The sequence below is a fragment of the Acartia tonsa genome, chromosome 3 (assembly GCF_053477335.1).
Source record: "Acartia tonsa isolate MP-2025a chromosome 3, ASM5347733v1, whole genome shotgun sequence".
NCBI lineage: Eukaryota > Metazoa > Arthropoda > Copepoda > Calanoida > Acartiidae > Acartia > Acartia tonsa.
In genome coordinates, this window is record NC_137262.1 from 52,737,936 (window position 1) to 52,754,284 (window position 16,349).

The 16,349-nt window shown below is 40.2% G+C and overlaps 1 protein-coding gene across 2 annotated transcripts in view; it reads left to right on the forward strand.

Annotated features, from left to right (window-relative positions):
- The window catches only part of LOC145314563 (aspartate aminotransferase, cytoplasmic-like), a 19,776-nt gene extending 4,756 nt beyond the window's left edge, over positions 1-15,020 (forward strand). Inside the window, exons 2-13 of one of the 2 annotated variants that reach the window (XM_080154532.1) lie at positions 5,946-6,059; positions 6,220-6,263; positions 6,618-6,731; positions 7,421-7,557; positions 7,897-7,995; positions 8,088-8,220; positions 9,176-9,298; positions 9,630-9,717; positions 10,346-10,454; positions 10,911-11,041; positions 11,213-11,321; positions 11,627-12,352. In XM_080154532.1, coding sequence (XP_080010658.1) covers positions 5,946-6,059; positions 6,220-6,263; positions 6,618-6,731; positions 7,421-7,557; positions 7,897-7,995; positions 8,088-8,220; positions 9,176-9,298; positions 9,630-9,717; positions 10,346-10,454; positions 10,911-11,041; positions 11,213-11,278 — 1,158 coding nt within the window. In that variant the 3' untranslated portion in view covers positions 11,279-11,321; positions 11,627-12,352. Of the gene's footprint in view, positions 1-5,945; positions 6,060-6,219; positions 6,264-6,617; positions 6,732-7,420; positions 7,558-7,896; positions 7,996-8,087; positions 8,221-9,175; positions 9,299-9,629; positions 9,718-10,345; positions 10,455-10,910; positions 11,042-11,212; positions 11,322-11,626; positions 12,784-13,036 lie in introns of those variants that run through there. The other variant, XM_080154531.1, reaches the window with a different exon arrangement.
- Positions 15,021-16,349: the final 1,329 nt, after the last annotated feature.

The following is a 16,349-nucleotide window of genomic DNA, read 5'->3' on the forward strand; positions in this document are numbered from 1 at the left end:
CAGGGCAGGTTTGTACCATCAGGCGGACGTCACGGGCTAGGTTGGGCCACCAGAAGTGCATGGCAACGCGGGCGATAGTTGCGTCCATCCCAAAGTGCCCAGCCATGGGGGTCCCATGGGCTAGAAAGAACGCATCCTGCTGGAGGGCCGAAGGCAGTAGGTATCTTGTCCTCTCTCCCGTCAGAGTCTGGTCAGTGGTGGTGAGGCAGCCATGTTCGTCAAGGCCCAGGGCTGAGAAGCGGCTGGCGTACTGCTGCTCGTCTCGTTCCTTGCCACGCAGCTCAGCCTTGGTTGGGGCCTTGCCCTCAGCCACCCATTGGCGGACACGGAGCAGGAGGGGGTCCTGTGTCTGGGCTTCCAATACTCTAGCTGAGTCCAGTCGGGCGGCAGGAGGCCGGCTAGCTGCGGGCTCCCCTAGCTGGGCCAGGTTGTGGATATACTCAGCCTGCTCTGCTAATTCTTCGGCGCTAGCCGTTGGCATGTTGGCATCTTCCCGGCGGCTGAGGGCGTCGGCGTTGGTATTCTGGGTGCCAGGCCTGTGGCAGACGGTAAAGTCTAAGGCCGCTAGCTCCTCCTGCCAGCGGGCCACCATCCCTGTGGATGTGTTCAGTGATTTCATCTGTAGCAGGGCAGAGGAATCAGTGTTGATCTGGAAGCTGCGGTAGGACAAGATGCCGTGGAATTTTCGGATCCCATAGATAATGGCGGCCATCTCTCCCTTCCAGGACGGGTAGCGCGTCTCAGGGTCGGTTGTCTTGCGCCCCACGGCGGCAATCAGCCTCTCCTTGCCCTCCTGGCATTGACTCAGTATGGCAGAGATGGCGCGGCTGCTGAAATCTGTGGTGAGCTGGAACACTGCTGGTAAATCAAACCTGGGCGGCGCTCGGATGGGGGCCTGTCGGAACTTGTCCTTGAGTTGCAGCAGCTGGGCTTCCATCTCAGGCGTCCAGGTTAGGGCCTTGGCCGTCTTCTGCCGATTCATCTCGTATGTGAGGTCTGCATACTCTGGGATGAACAGGCGGTAGTATCCAAAGAAGCCCAGCAACGCCAGCAAATCCTTGGGGGTGCTAGGGGCTGGCCAGTCCAAGATGCGGTCAATATAGTCCTCTTGCATGGCTATCCCCTCTCGGCTGAGGGTGTGACCCAGATAATCCACCTTGGACCGGAACAACTTGGTCTTGGCTGGCTTGAGGCGGATCCCTCCCCTGCGGTGGGCTTCCAAGACCTCTCGGAGCCTGGCCAGGTGGGCCCAGGTATCCTGGTGGAAGGTCAGGACGTCGTCAAGGTATGACTGGAGGTTGGCTGTGCCTAGTGGGTTTAGGACCCCTGCAATAAACCTGGAATAGACAGACGGTGCCGTAGCCAGGCCAAAGGGCATCCTTTTCCATTGATACAAGCCCCTGGGGGTGGTGAAGGCGGTGCAGGGCCGGCTATCCTCAGACACACGGATGGTGTAGTATGCGGCCACCGCGTCTAGAGCACTGTAGACACGGTGCCCGCCAGCTCGTTCCACCAATTGCTGGATCCTAGGCAGGGGGTAGCTGTCCAGCTCCAGACACTTGTTGAGGGCCCTGTAGTCGACGGCCCAGCGGGTGCTCCCGTCCTTCTTCTTGATGGGCACCAGGGGGCTGCTCCAGGCGGAGTCCGACGGCTCTATGACTCCTTCCTGCAGCCAAGTGTCCAGTTGTTTCTCCAGTTCAGCCTCTTGCCGCGGGTTCAGATCCCTAAATCTCTGGCGGATCGGCTGGGTCCCTGGCTTGAGGCGCAGCTGCAATTCAACCACATCTGTGCAGCCGGGGGTAGAATTGGAGAAGACGTCCCTGTACTCTGACAACGTAGTCCAGACCTCCTTCTTGAGTAAGGGGTCCTTGCGTAGGAACTCATTGTCTTCCATCTCCAAGGCCTCCCACAACTCTTGCATGTCTATAGGCTCAGCAGGTTCTTGGACCGAGTGGAGACGCGGGGGAGGCGTATCAGAGACTTCCAGAATGTCAGGTTTGACCAGCTCCCCTGCCACTGGGAGGCCAGCATCCAGCAAGAGGGGCACCTCCCCCTCATTGACCACCAGTACTCTAAACACAGTGGCAGAGCCAGGCCTGTGGGCATACAGGCCCTCTGGAATAACAAGGTCTTCCCCAAACCTCTGTTCTGGGGCAGCTAGTTGAATGGCATCCTTGGTGCGATGGCCTACTAGCTCAACAGGGACTGCCATAACCCCGCGGCCAGGCAGGACCACCCGCTTGGCTGTGCGGAGCTGGGGTGGTTGACCGTCAGTTGGAGTGACAGCGCTCAGCCTATACGTGGCTGGTGAGGGGTCAGCCTTGGCTCCGGGACCCACCGGCCGCGACTTGACGGGCTCGGCTTCTGGAGAGGCTGACGTGTCGGAGCCAGGCTTGGCTCCGGGGGCGTCCGGCCACGATTTGACGGGCTCGGTGCTGGGAGAGGCCAAAATGCTGGGTCCAGCTTTGGCTCCGTGGGCGTCCGGCCGCGACTTGACGGGCACGGCGCCGGGAGAGGCTGGGGCCTGAGAGTTGAGTGTGGCTCCGGGTACATCAGACCGCGACTTGACGGGTCTGGACTCGGGCTTGGCTGGTGGACTGGCTGGAGGTCCCAGGTAGAGGGGGCCAGGTGGACACGGCTGGCCGTTGATAAAAATGTCGGAGGAGAAGATTGGTTCTGGAGGGCTGGCAATCTCAGGAAACGTTGTTGGCAGGCTCTCCCTTGGCACCTTGGGCACTGGGGGCAATCCCATGGCTAGCAGGTTAGCGCCCTTGTGTGCGTTGAGCTCAGCGTCCACCCAGTGTGTGCCTTTCTCAACCACACGCGGCTGCTCAGGCAGGGGGCCTGGCAGAGGCCCCTCATAGCTTAGCTCTCTCTCGGCTGTCTCCCGGTCAATGGGGACGCCACGGAGTGGGATAAACTCCCCACGCGCCCACAAGCAAGGTGGTTGCATGTCGAAACAGAGCCTAGTTCCGAACTCCTTGAGAAAATACCCACCCAAGTTAAGAGGGTGGGAGAGATTTCGGACCACAGTCACGTGGTATAGATGGAGTATAAGAGTGTGTGAAACTGCCATATATAACTCTTTTAATTTTCCAATTACCTGGAGGGGCTGGCCTTCCTCATTAGCAGTCAGGATCTGGGTGTTGTCCGGAATCAACATGCGTTGCACGCCCATTGCGTGCATGAGGTGCTCAGAAATTACAGCAGACCCTGGTACACGGTTGCCAGAATCAACCATGGCATCAACCTGTACATGCTGGGCAGGGTCAGGAGTAGGAAACCTCACCCTGATATGGCAGGGGAAGTGGAGGTCCTGCCCTTGAGACAAGGGGGCCTCTCGTTCGGCTGGGGTTGGCAGAAACTTTGGTGGTGGCCGCACCGCAGCTATGGTGGTATCGCTTACCATGGTGGCTTAGACTGTAGCTTCGAATCACTAGAGCTTATTAATTATCACTTGGTCAACAATTTTATATTTATTTTTTATCACTTGGTTGACTTTTTATACACAATGATGTGTTGTTATCACTAGGAGCTCTAGGTGTGATTCTGGAAGCACTGGCAGCAGGGAATGTCCGTCCTGCAAGGTTCAGAGGGGTGACGGCGGTAGGGAATGACCCGTCCTACAGCGCCGCTGGTTCGAATCCCGACAAATGGCGGCAGGGAATGGCCCGTCCTACAGCGCCTCGGGTTCGAATCCTGGGAGACAGCGGCAGGGAATGTCCCGTCCTGCCGTGCCTGTGGCTCAAAATCTGCTATCCGTCGCAGTGGTAGGGCTTACTTGTGTGCTGAAGCTTCGCAGCCACACATTGCCTTCTTAGGGAGACCAGCACACAGCTGTCTGTCTCGTAGGTTTGGCCTGGGTGTCCTGGGGCTTGTCCCAGCTACACTTGCCACTTTAGACTCAGTTTTGTAGCCGTCTGAGCTAAATTATCCGGTTGCCGTGGCTGCGCACCTAGCGCTACTCCTACACGACACGGACAAAGCGTCTTAACTGGCGCTTTTAGCAGGCTAAATCTGCTTGCCGTAGGCCAGAGGCCCACATATTGCGTTCAAAATGATGGAAATTCGACCTAAAAAGGCCGTCTCACGGGTCAGTTGGCTTCTCAGTTGGCGGCTGATTGTCCCCTTACTTGCCAAAGGGTCCAATCAGAGGTAGAATAGGCTAGTTCTGTAAGGCTCGATTGAAACACGCTGACACCAAGTTCTGGTAAGCCGAGCGTACTCGGCCCACGGGGTAACGAGTTCGGATTCAACGGGCCCTAGCCTTTAAGTATTCTACCAAACAAACAAGCAGGATTCAATCATACAGAATTATATATTTAAACTGAATAATATTTACAAGTTATGGTTACTATATATATACAACAAAAATATGACAATAGTTAGGTTTGAAGGGGGTGTGGGGCGCTAGGGCTTAGCGCCCGACGGTAGACAGGCTGTGGGGGCAGCGGTGGTAAAAGGGGAGGCAGTGCCTCCCGATTATATAAGTGCATGATGGACTCGTGATAATTGCATGTTCAAGTCCCCTCCCCACATTTAGGCAGGCTTAGTATGACCGCCGGGTGCGGGGTTAACAGCGGTCATGAGATGGATAGTGATATAATAGGATTAGTGCGGTGGGTTTGTTATCATAAGTCACAGCGAAGCAACTCTGTATTGGGCCTGTCCGTATGGGTGTCGTATTACCACAGCTGGTCCTTATAATAGGATATACTTTGTACATAATAACAGGATGTCTGTTTGTTTGAACCAAAGAATCTCGCTAACCACGGAACTGATATGGTTCTCCTTAACAGGATAGCCTCTCATAGGTTTTTGGAAGTTTTATAACTATTTTTGGGAAGAGTATCACCATCCACCCTCCTAAGAGAAATTGACCTTAGAAAAAAAAACTACCTCCTCCCCCCAAAAATGAATTTTAATTGCTCACTAATTTTAAGTTAATTTTTTTCCAGATGTCTATAAATAACTTTTGAGCTTCGCTACTTATGTATGTTGTCATCCATGTTTTTTTTTTATTGAATTCAACTCTCCCCTCCTCAAGTGCCCCTAGAGGCCTTTAGGAGCGTAGACGCTAGTTCTTTTAAATAGAGTAATAGGATATCTTGTGTCTGTCAGTTCGCTATGGTTCTCCTTTACAGGTAGCTGCTAGTAGACTTAAATGTATTGATAATAGGTAACTAGGAAATTATTTAACTTATTTTTATTAGGAATGTACGTTTTTTTTGTACGTTTTTTACTTTTTTTTATGTACGTAACGTATTTTTTTTTGTGTACGTTATGTACGTTCTTTATTTTCAAAATTGGCTGGCCAGTCTGTATCTTAATAAAAAATTTTGTGCACGCTTTTTATTACATTTAGCAACTTTTACCTTTTGGGCATGCTGTAATAAAATCAATACGTCATCGATTTTTTGAAGCTTGAAAATGCCCTACCGACTTCGCCTCTAGGCGGGGCGAAGTCTGTGCCGTTTTTGAGATCAATTTTGACAAACTTCCCAAAGTCCTAGGTTTACGTCCTTTTAGGACCTGATCGACTTTTCCGAGATCTTTCTACCGGTCTCGGTTCCATTTAAAAAAACTAATTTTTACGATTTGCAGGTTCAAAAACCGAAAAAAGCACAGAGTTCGCCCCGCTTTACCCTATCTAATTTGAGAAATAATTTGTCATGTGTTAAAATTAGCTGTTTCTTATTTGCCTATCGACAATATTAAAATATTTTTGGTGATTTCTCAGGGGAGGGTGGTGGTACCATCCCACAAAATAGTTATAAACCTTCCTAAGACTTATGAGAAGCTACACTGTAAAGCAGAACCATATTGGTCCAGTGTTTAGCGAAATCCTTCGGTACACACTGACAATTCCTGTTACTTTTTTTATAAGGATCAGAATTAATGGTCTAATACAAAGTTGTGTTCTAATGGCCTGACATTATTTTCAGGCTGATCCAAGTCCAGTAAAAGTAAGTCTTGGAGTCGGAGCCTACAGAACAGAGGAGGGGAAACCTTGGATCCTACCTGTGGTCAAGAAGGCTGAAACAATTCTGGCAAAACAGGTGTCTTATTGAAATGTTTTGTGATACAGGACCTTTTATTTTTAAGACAGTTATTTAAAATTTACAATGATTTTAATCTTATATTTAAATTTTGCATGTTTATTTTTGAGCCAAATCATTATTTAGTATTTTACTATTTATTTCATATCTTAATGTTCAGGTTGAACAGGAAGAGATTAACCATGAATATCTAGCTGTCCTTGGGTAAGTAATTAACCTTTTATTTGCAAACATATTTAATTTAGCCATCCCTCAATTTCTGTATTAGAAGTGGATCGATAATTTTTACTAAGTGAATGCTTTAGATTTCCACAAAGGAATATAATATCTAATGGAAGAAAACTTAATTTAAATTTTTTTTCTTAAGCTATGATTTTTTTTTGGTTATCATCAATAGACCAAATCCTTTACAAGTTCCTAGGCAAGCTATTTCTCGCCTTACATAGATATAAAGTAATACCAATGAAGGGCTTAGGAAACCTAAGAAATTTTTTATGAGTAAGCCCATTGTAATCTTTTACCTAACTTTCTTACATTTTGATAATCTTAATTTTTCAGTCTGGAGTCCTTTGCAATGGGTGCAACTAAAATGTTGCTTGGAGAAACATCTCCTGCTGTTCAGGAAAACAGAGCATTCGGTGTCCAGTCTCTTAGTGGCACTGGAGCTTTAAGGTAAAACTACATTGGAAAATTTATTTTGTCCAAATAGGATACTTGCCTTAGGGATCTTTAGGCATAATACAGTGGACGATAAATTGATATACATCCTATTCCTCAATGATTATAAACAAAATTACCCATTCTGTGGATCAAAATAATTGGTTGAAAAGTTTGGTGAATTCTAGCTAAGAACCAACCAATCAAAATATAATAAAAGTTCCCAACGTTTTTAAGCCAACGAATACGATAACGTGTTCATAAAAACTGTCAATACGTTTCAAGATTAAGGAAGTACCTTATAGTGCCTTTTAGCAGTTTAATAGTGAATAATTTTACTGTAAGTAGCATTTTACCTATTTATGATTTACTAGCGGCTACGCCCCTAGAGGCCTCTAGTGGCACTTTAAATGTTTTTTTTATATTTAAAATATTTCTATTTTGCGTTTGACGGTTATGTTTGCGTTGAACTCTCTTTTTAAAATCGAGAACGTAAAAAAAATTAGATTTTTTATTATTTCTCTTGGGAGGGTGGTGGTACCCTCCCCTAAAATAGTTAAAAACCTTCCCGGGACCTTTCTGAATCTACCCTATTAAGGAGATTCCGATCGGTTCAGCGGTTAGCGAGATCCTTCGGAACAGACACACAGACAAACACATAGAAAACATCCTGTTACTTTAGTATATGGATTATTTAATTGCAGAGTGGGTGCTGAATTCTTGAAGAATCACATGAACAGAGACGTGGTGTACTATTCTGATCCCACCTGGGGCAACCATGGGCTTATTTTCAAGAATTCTGGCTTCAACACCATCAACAAGTACAGATATTGGGATCCAGGTGCGGTTTTAAATTCATAGAAGATAAATACTGTGGGAGATAACTTATACTATTAATTAGAAAGGTTCAAGGGTTTATACATCCCAGGCAACTTACTATTTGATTGCATACCTACACTTTCTTTATGGGCTGTAAGTGCAGAAAAATTAGTTGCGCCTGTTTGTGTGCGTAGCTATTCCCCCATCTCATATGATTACACGTCTTAGATAGCTGCAGAATTTTATAAATTTGCTTTTGAAGCAGTTTAGTCCAAAATTTTATACATTTAAACTTTACATTAAGTAAATAAAGACTTTAAATATCAATTCATTTTAATAAGAATTTATATTTTTTCTCTAGAAACCAAGGGATTTAACTTCACTGGAATGATTGATGATCTTGAAAATGCTCCAGAGGGTGCAGTTATTATTCTCCATGCTTGTGCTCATAATCCTACAGGTATAATTATCTATCTATCAGGCGTTCATGCCATAAAATATCCTCACAAAAAAAACAGGATTTTACTCATTTTAATACATTTTCTTTTGAAGGCATTGACCCCAGCAAAGAGCAATGGATGAAAATCGCAGAAGTTGTGAAAGAAAAGAAACTGTTTCCATTCTTTGATTGTGCCTACCAGGGATTTGCTTCTGGATGTCTGGATACTGATGCTTGGACAGTTAGGTATATATTTTTTTATTTTTTTCCCCTATCTTGTAGATATCCTTACATATATATTAGAAGTTATTTGCTATCTTTTCAAGCTTTTGATTCAGAATCATGAACTTTCTGGTTTACAACCTCTTCTCTGGATGTCTTACTGAAACTTTGGTTTTGTGCATTTAATTTTGACTTATTCCTTATTAAACAAGGATGACAACATCCATAAAAGCGAAGCACTGAAACGGTAGGACAAACGGACATTAACACTTACATAGTGTCAGAACTGAATAATCAGAATATGAATGTGTAAGAGTCGATGCCAAATTTTAGGTAAATTTGTTGAAAAACTGCTTTATACAGGATAATGTTTATGGACATACTTACATTTTTAGGACTTGATTATAGAGTTTCCTCGCTTATAACATTATACTTTGTTGTCCCAGGAATCAATATACCAAAAATCAGATCAATCTGATGATTAGATCAAATAAAAATTTGATGTTAAAAAAGTAAAAAAATCAACATGTTTAAAATGGACGTACGGACATTTTGGTAATGATTATAGAGTTGCTACGCTTTCTAAATTGTGCCTAACTACTAAAGGAATCACCATGCAAAATTTGAAAACGATAGGACAATTCTAACATGACTAAATTAACAAAAAAAGCTATCCGTTACGGACGGACGGACGGACGTACGGACGGACGGACGTACGGACGGACGGACGTACGGACGGACCGACCCTAATTATAGAAAAGCTTCGCTTTTAAAAATGTTTGTATTGATTAAAAAATACCCCTGATCTTTATACCTATAATGTTACTTTAGAAGTCACTTTTAATTGTTGAAATTTACCAGCTTGTAAGTTCTTTGTTTTGCCTTCTAGAATGCTGTTCTTAATAACTTTAAAAATCTTTTTAAGTGACCTAAATAAAAGTAGCCTGGGTAGTGGAAACCAATATATCTTTTTGTCAAGGTACTTTGTGGAGCAGGGGTTCGAGCTGTTCTGTTCCCAATCGTTCTCCAAGAATTTTGGTCTGTACAACGAGAGGGCTGGTAACCTGACTGTTGTCGTCAAGGATCAGGAACCAATTGACAGGTAGGTGTGGTTTGTAGCTAAGCTACGTCTTTACTCAGGTTGAAATGGTGGAGAGGGGCGGATGTCCCACTTTTTGTAACCAGAGTTAAAGCATAAAGAAACTCAACCAAATAAAATAAATTATAGCCCTAGGATGTGGTATGGCAATTGCGAAACGGAGGCGAAACCGCCTATCCGGTTACAAAAAGTGAGACCCAACCCGTACTTTTTACAGAATTAAAGGGATAGATAAACAGTAGGTACGTATAATAATATTTGAATGAACTAGGTACCTACCTACTCAAAAGTTAGAACCAAAATTTTTCTAAAATTGAATTGATTTCTTTTTCAGGATGAAATCCCAGTTGACCTTGTTGGTGAGAGCCATGTATTCCAACCCTCCTGCTCATGGAGCCAGAGTTGTTAACTTAGTTTTACAGGTATCCTTATAATAAAGTAACAGGATGTCTGTCTATTTGTCTTTTTTCTGTTTGTACCAAAGGATCATGCTAACCGCTGAACCGATATGGTTCTACCTTACAGGATAGATTTTCATAGTTCCTGGGAAGGTCTAGAACTATTTTGGGGGAGGTACCATCTCCCTCCTAAGAGAAATCGCCCATAAAAAAAAAAAATAGTTCCCCCCCCCCCCCGAAAAAAAATTATTTTTTACTTTTTCTTTTAAAATCTCAAATAAATAGCCGTTAGTAGAATACCTACTACAGTACGTAATCATTTGTTTAGTAGCTATTCTTTACTTTCATATACTCTAGTTATTCTAATTGAGCTATGAAAAGATAAATACTTATGATATTAGTTTACAATTTAAATCTGTGTTTTTTGAGTATGCATTGTTCTGGTACAACTGGTTTTGTACAACAGAAAGAGACATTTCATAGTTTAGAAATAAAAATGTTATGCATCGTCAGACAATAGTAAATAAGCAAAGTAGGTATTCTTCTGGTGCTTTATCCCTAGAATTGAATGTTTGTTTTAAGGAGATAAATATTATTTAAAAATCAGTTTCATCAATCTTTCGGCCAATAATTTATATTTATTATTGTGCAGGACGCTGAGTTATATGCAGAATGGAAGGGCTGTATTAAGACCATGGCTGAGAGGATTATTGCCATGAGACAGGGACTTAGGGAGAGACTGGAGAAGTTGGCCACTCCAGGTATAGATGTTTTTAAAGTTTTATCAGGTTGAAGGTAGGAGCATGATAGATAGTTTAGTTTTCTTTAATAGGTATTAGATATTTAGGTATCTCAGGGGTGTATATTCTTCATGGGATATCATGCTAAAGGGGGGGGGGGAATTTGTAGGAAGGGGGGGAAGGGAAATAAAGAAAATACAGCCCTGAACACATTTTTTCCACCCCCCCCCCCCCCTGGGGCGAAAAATAAGAAAAACGTGGGAGGGTAAAAAATATGATTGAAATAAAGAGTACTAAAAATATTTTTCCATTTTTCCGCCTCCTTGGGGGAAAAACTAGGGGGGGGGGGAGGGATGAAAGATTTTGCAGCATAGAAAAATTAATCTTGTGCAGTGCAGAGTATACATTCCTACTATTTAGGTATTTATTGTTTAATATAGGTATATGATCATCAAGTATATTATTCAATAATTCTAGGTGACTGGAGCCATATTACAAATCAAATTGGCATGTTCTCCTACACCGGCCTAACCCCTGAGATGTGCGAGTTCTTGAAGAAAGAAAAACATCTTTACCTTCTCAAATCTGGAAGAATGTCTATGTGTGGGGTAAGTATATTATATGCGATTCTACTCAATTTATTTTGTCTGTCTCTTCGCCTTTAAACCTATTATTTAAATGCTTTACAATGACATAAATTTGAGAATTCTATTTTTGTTAGAAAACCAAATTTGTTTTTCCCCCTTTACAAAAAAATCTAAAAGAAAATTTTAATTCAGGTGAACAATGGCAACCTTGATTACATTGCGCAGTCAATGCACGAAGCTGTGACAAAATTTCAATGACCTGGAGATCTTGCAGGCTCCAGCTCTTATCCTGGTGACCCAGGTATGGTTTTTCTTTAAATGTCGTCTTCATATTACAAACTCACGAAAAAAATGTTACAAGAATAAAATGGTGAAAAATAACAATATTTCTAATTAAGTATTATTATCATAAGCAATTATGTGAAATTTTTATCTTCCAACCAAGGATTATTAAAAAGAAAGCGTAATAGCTACATTTGAACTCTTTATGGAGCCAACTTATATTTTGTAAGTCTATCAAAAATATTTGAAGCATTTGTAAAGAAAAAAATCAAAAAAGATACCTAATCTTGCAATATTCTCATTGAAAGTAATATTTTATTTCAGATAGCTTTATGGCAACTACTGTAACTGAAACCAAAGCTGAAAAAAATCACAATGAACTTAATAATAAGGAAAACAATGAAAGTATAAATGATCAAATAACTGTTGAAATTGATAATGATTTGCCAATCCAAACTGAAACCACACAAGAAATCATTGAAATATCTCAAGAGGAAAATAAAATTAATGCAATTGAAGATAAGGATGTAAATGTTAAAGAAGAAATTGAATTAATACCAAATACCGAGCAATTAGATGTTAATAACTTTCCTCCTCCCCCCTTAGAACTATATGATACAAAAGACGATGCTCCAGTAAGTGCTACTGAAAATAATTCTGTTGTGGAAGCTTCTGAAAAAAATGTTGAAAATTCTGATGCAAATAAAATTAACACAGTCAAAGAGTCACTAAACAACGAATCTGAAGGTTGTAACCTTATTGATACCCCGGAACTATCAGTACATGATAGTCGAAATGTCATTGAATTACAAGATGATCATTGTAATGTTATAGATTCAGTTATATCGCCTCCCAGTACATATAGCGATGCTCCCACTACTCCTTCTAACCCTGATCAAATTGATGAAACACAAGACAACGAACATATACTGGAATCTCATTCAATGCAAGATATCCCGCCTCCATTGATGTGTCATGAAGATTCTTCCCTAAAACCTATATCATCTCCTCCTTTAGAAGATACTCCTTCTTTTACAACAAATCAAGAAGAGGCTATTCCTGAAAATATAGCACCACTTTCTATAGAAGATTCCTTCTTTTCCTTGCCATCGGAAGATTCTGTACTTCCCCCACCTCTTGAAGATTCTTATCAACCCTCTGTCATTGAAGACCCTATTCAAACACCAGTCATTGAAGACCCTGTCGAACCTCCTGCCATTAAAGGCAATATTAAATCAATTCCCCTAACAGATAATGATTCATCCACTACCATTGAAAAACCTATTTCGCCTCCTCCAGAGGAATCTTCACCAGTGCCCCTAAAGGAACTTTCCCCTCAATGTTCAATTGAACCTCCATCCCCCACAAAAGTTGTACCAACTTCCGTAGATGAAGCAGCTGCTAAACCAAATCCCTGGCATAATGCAGAAAGTGTTGATTGTTACTTGAGCAGCGAAGAAAGTGATTCTGAAAATCTTATTCAGGAAAGCGCCCATGATTTATTACATATTTTTTTAAAAGCATCTTTTAACTGTGCGAATGCATTTCACCGTGAGACAATTTTTTGACAAACTTGAAAGTGTTTAATTTATAATTAACATCCATAATAACTTTCCTGCTAAATTAAATACTTTCTATTATTATTTATTATTTCTATTAGGTACCTACAAATTTTATGAAAATTGATTTAAATCTTATTTTCTATTGAATATAATATTATGGACACTTTTTTTGCAGGCTTTAATTGTTGAGAATGATTCCTCTAAGGAACAAAATAATGAAGATAATTGTTCTTCCAAACATGAAATAGATGAGCCAAAAGTAACTTCCAATGATGATATGGTCCAACCACCAAAAATCTGGGAAGATGACATTGAAAAATCCGCCAACAAAGTTGAAACCAACGCCAGTAGTGACGTGTCAATTGAGGAAGATAATATTTCTGTTAAAACCACAGCGGACAATGATGATAGTCAGGAATTAGATTTAGATAATAGCCAAGAAGCTCTAAAACCTGTACTAAATGAAACCATTGATTCAGTTGAAAAAGCCAACAATGAAGAAATAGACCCAGTACAAGAAAATCTTAAGGTACAAACAGCACACGAAATATCTGAAAATACAGAGGATGATAATCTTGAAACTGCTGAAGTTGACATGCGTCCGGAGCCAACAGCACCCTTTGACGAATACAATTGCACTGTCACTGAATTTGAAAAACTTGAAGAAATATTCAAACATGATCCAAATGTCAACACGTCTCACAATGATGATTCCTACATGGATTGTTATGAGTCAAAGAAAGAGGATGTAAATCTTCCTGTAATAACTGAAGTAAGTGAATCAGCTGAAGCTACAGATACTGACACAACAAATTCTGACGGCAAGAAAGATTCTAAAACTGGTAGCACTGAAGTTTTCATTGATGATATTCCAATTGATTCTGTTGAGCAAGAAATTACTGAAAATGTACAAAAGATTGAAGACGCTAAAATAGACGATTCACTTCCTACTAATGATCCAAAAGAATCTGTTGCAGATGTTGCTGAAACAAATCAATGCAATGCAGCCGGATGTCATCACAAAAACGTTGAAACTAAAAGTACAATAACTCAAACAGAAACAGAGCTTATTCAAAAAAAGAAACTTTTTGTAGACAAAGAATCATTTACAACAAAATCAATGGAAATTGATGATTATGAAATTAAGGAGAAAGTCGCAATTAAATCATCTGTCACCCAAATTGATGAAGATTTGAATGAAAAACAGGAAGAGGATACCATCGAAAAATCAGAAGAAGTAATCATCGATAAACCCAAAGAAGTTATTACTGAAATAAATGATCCAATTAAAGCTATAGTTGAAACACCATCACCTCTAGTCCCAAAGGCAGAGAAAAAGATTCTTTTTGACGAAGATTCAAACTTGGGTGCAAGATCATTCTACAGTCTCAATATCTTGCAAAGCGCGCCAAAATTATCTACAGACGACTGTAGCATAGAAATGCCAACCAATGTCCCAGATCCTTACTATGTCAAAACTCAAAGTCTCCACAAGAAAAAGAAGAAGAAAAAAGACAAGGCCTCTCTAGACCTGAATGAAGACAAGCACAGTAAAGCTTCCAAAGGCTTGTCAAAGTCAGAGAAAAATTTAACAAAAATTTTAACTGTTGAATTTTAATAGTCTTCAACAAATATTTCTTAGCCATGAACATATAAATTGTAGTCATTTTTATAGATCTTAATGTCTTAAAAATACCTAGCCTAGTAACTTTTAAGTATTTTGAATGTGCCAAATGGCTTTAAATTGTTATATAGAATTGCATTTAGTATAAAAAGTTAGTATTGTGTAAGTAATTCTTTTTGTTTCGCTTTAAAAAAGTAATTTTGAAAATGTCTTGTGTAACAAAAATTTGCATTTGTTGAATATTGAAGCATTTTTATTGGCATTTAATATCTTTTTTCTATCATTTTGTATTTTAATCGATTTCATTTGTGATATTTTTAAAACAAAGCTTTATCATTTGTTTATTTTTACTTATAGTTTATTTTGTTAATAACTAACAAATATTTTATTTCGTTTTTTGTTATTTTTAACAAAAATGTTATGTTCTCTAATTTTCTAGAGTTTTGATTATTTAGCCTGAGTTGCCATAAAGCTTTATATATATCAAAATCTATATGTAACCCAAAATAATAAAATACATTTTATTCATCAACTTTTTGCATTTTATTTTGTGTTTTAATATTTATTGAAATTGTAGCAATGCTGCTTTATAACTGGAATAGTATTTTTTTCTCAATATTTGGTCAGGTTTTACAGAGGTTTTATTGAAATACTAATTGCTTCGTCTATAGTAATTATTGGATTATGTAGGAGTACAGGAAAATAGCCTAAAACCGACTCAGAACATTCAGAACATTTCTAAACATTTTCTGAAAAATTTCATTCGAACTTACGTTTTCCGAGATCTTGGCTACATACAAAAAAACTCCTATAATATTTGTAAAGATTCAAAGAATGGGTATTACTTTTGTTCAATGTAATTTTATCAGGAAGGGAGGTGAAATTGGGCTGTTTATTAAGAGTCCCCAAAGTCTTATGATTCTTATATTTCGTATTCGTTGGCTTAACAACCTTGTGGACTCCTAATTAATTTTGATTGGTTGGTTCATTTAGTAAACTACAGAAAGGGTAATTTTTTGTGTCCTTATTGAGTGGTGTACATGAAATTATCGGCCATTGTCTTATCCCTTTTATATTCCAGAATTTAAATAAGTGGCATTATATCTAATGCAGCGTTGTAGTCAATTTGTAATGGATAGTATCATCCTTGTTTTATGGCTGGGTCAACCAGAAATACAATTTAATTTGGGCTGAGCAAACAAAAATATAAATTTTCATGGAGGAGGGAGAGGACATTAGTAAAGAATATGATCTACAACCCAAACTTACCGAGCTTCTATAATTTAGAAAATCAAATTTATGAATGAGGGTGACATTAATTTATTGTGCATAGTCTCATCCCTGAAATATTTTGCAACATAATTACACAAAAGAATTTCGCAGGCTGGGTCACATTATATTTGTCTGTAACAAAGGTTCAACTTGTGCAAAAAAAAATTCTTCAAATAATAGGATTTGTGTCTGTCTCTGTAGCTTAAGAACACACTAACTTCTCAACTGATATGGTTCTCCTTAAAAGGGAAGCTTTTTATATAATGGCTAATAACTAGTTTGGAAGGGTACCTCCAACATCCCAAGAGAAATTGGTCCTATTAAAAAATAACCTTTTTTTTAAAATTTTATTTAATTTTTAAAATTTTATTTTATTTTTAAAATCAAAAGTAAAGGGCCAACTTACCCCTAATGGCTTCTATGCTGCTAGTTGTGCTTTGAACTAATATCTTTTTCGTTTGTTTCTAGGCTTTTGATCTTCCCAGATCAATATAACCTATTTGTTTATTAAAACCTTGAGGCAATTGTTTTGCCCAAGAATATCCTATTGTGTAGGTTAATAACCTAGCCAGGAAAGACCAACATAAAC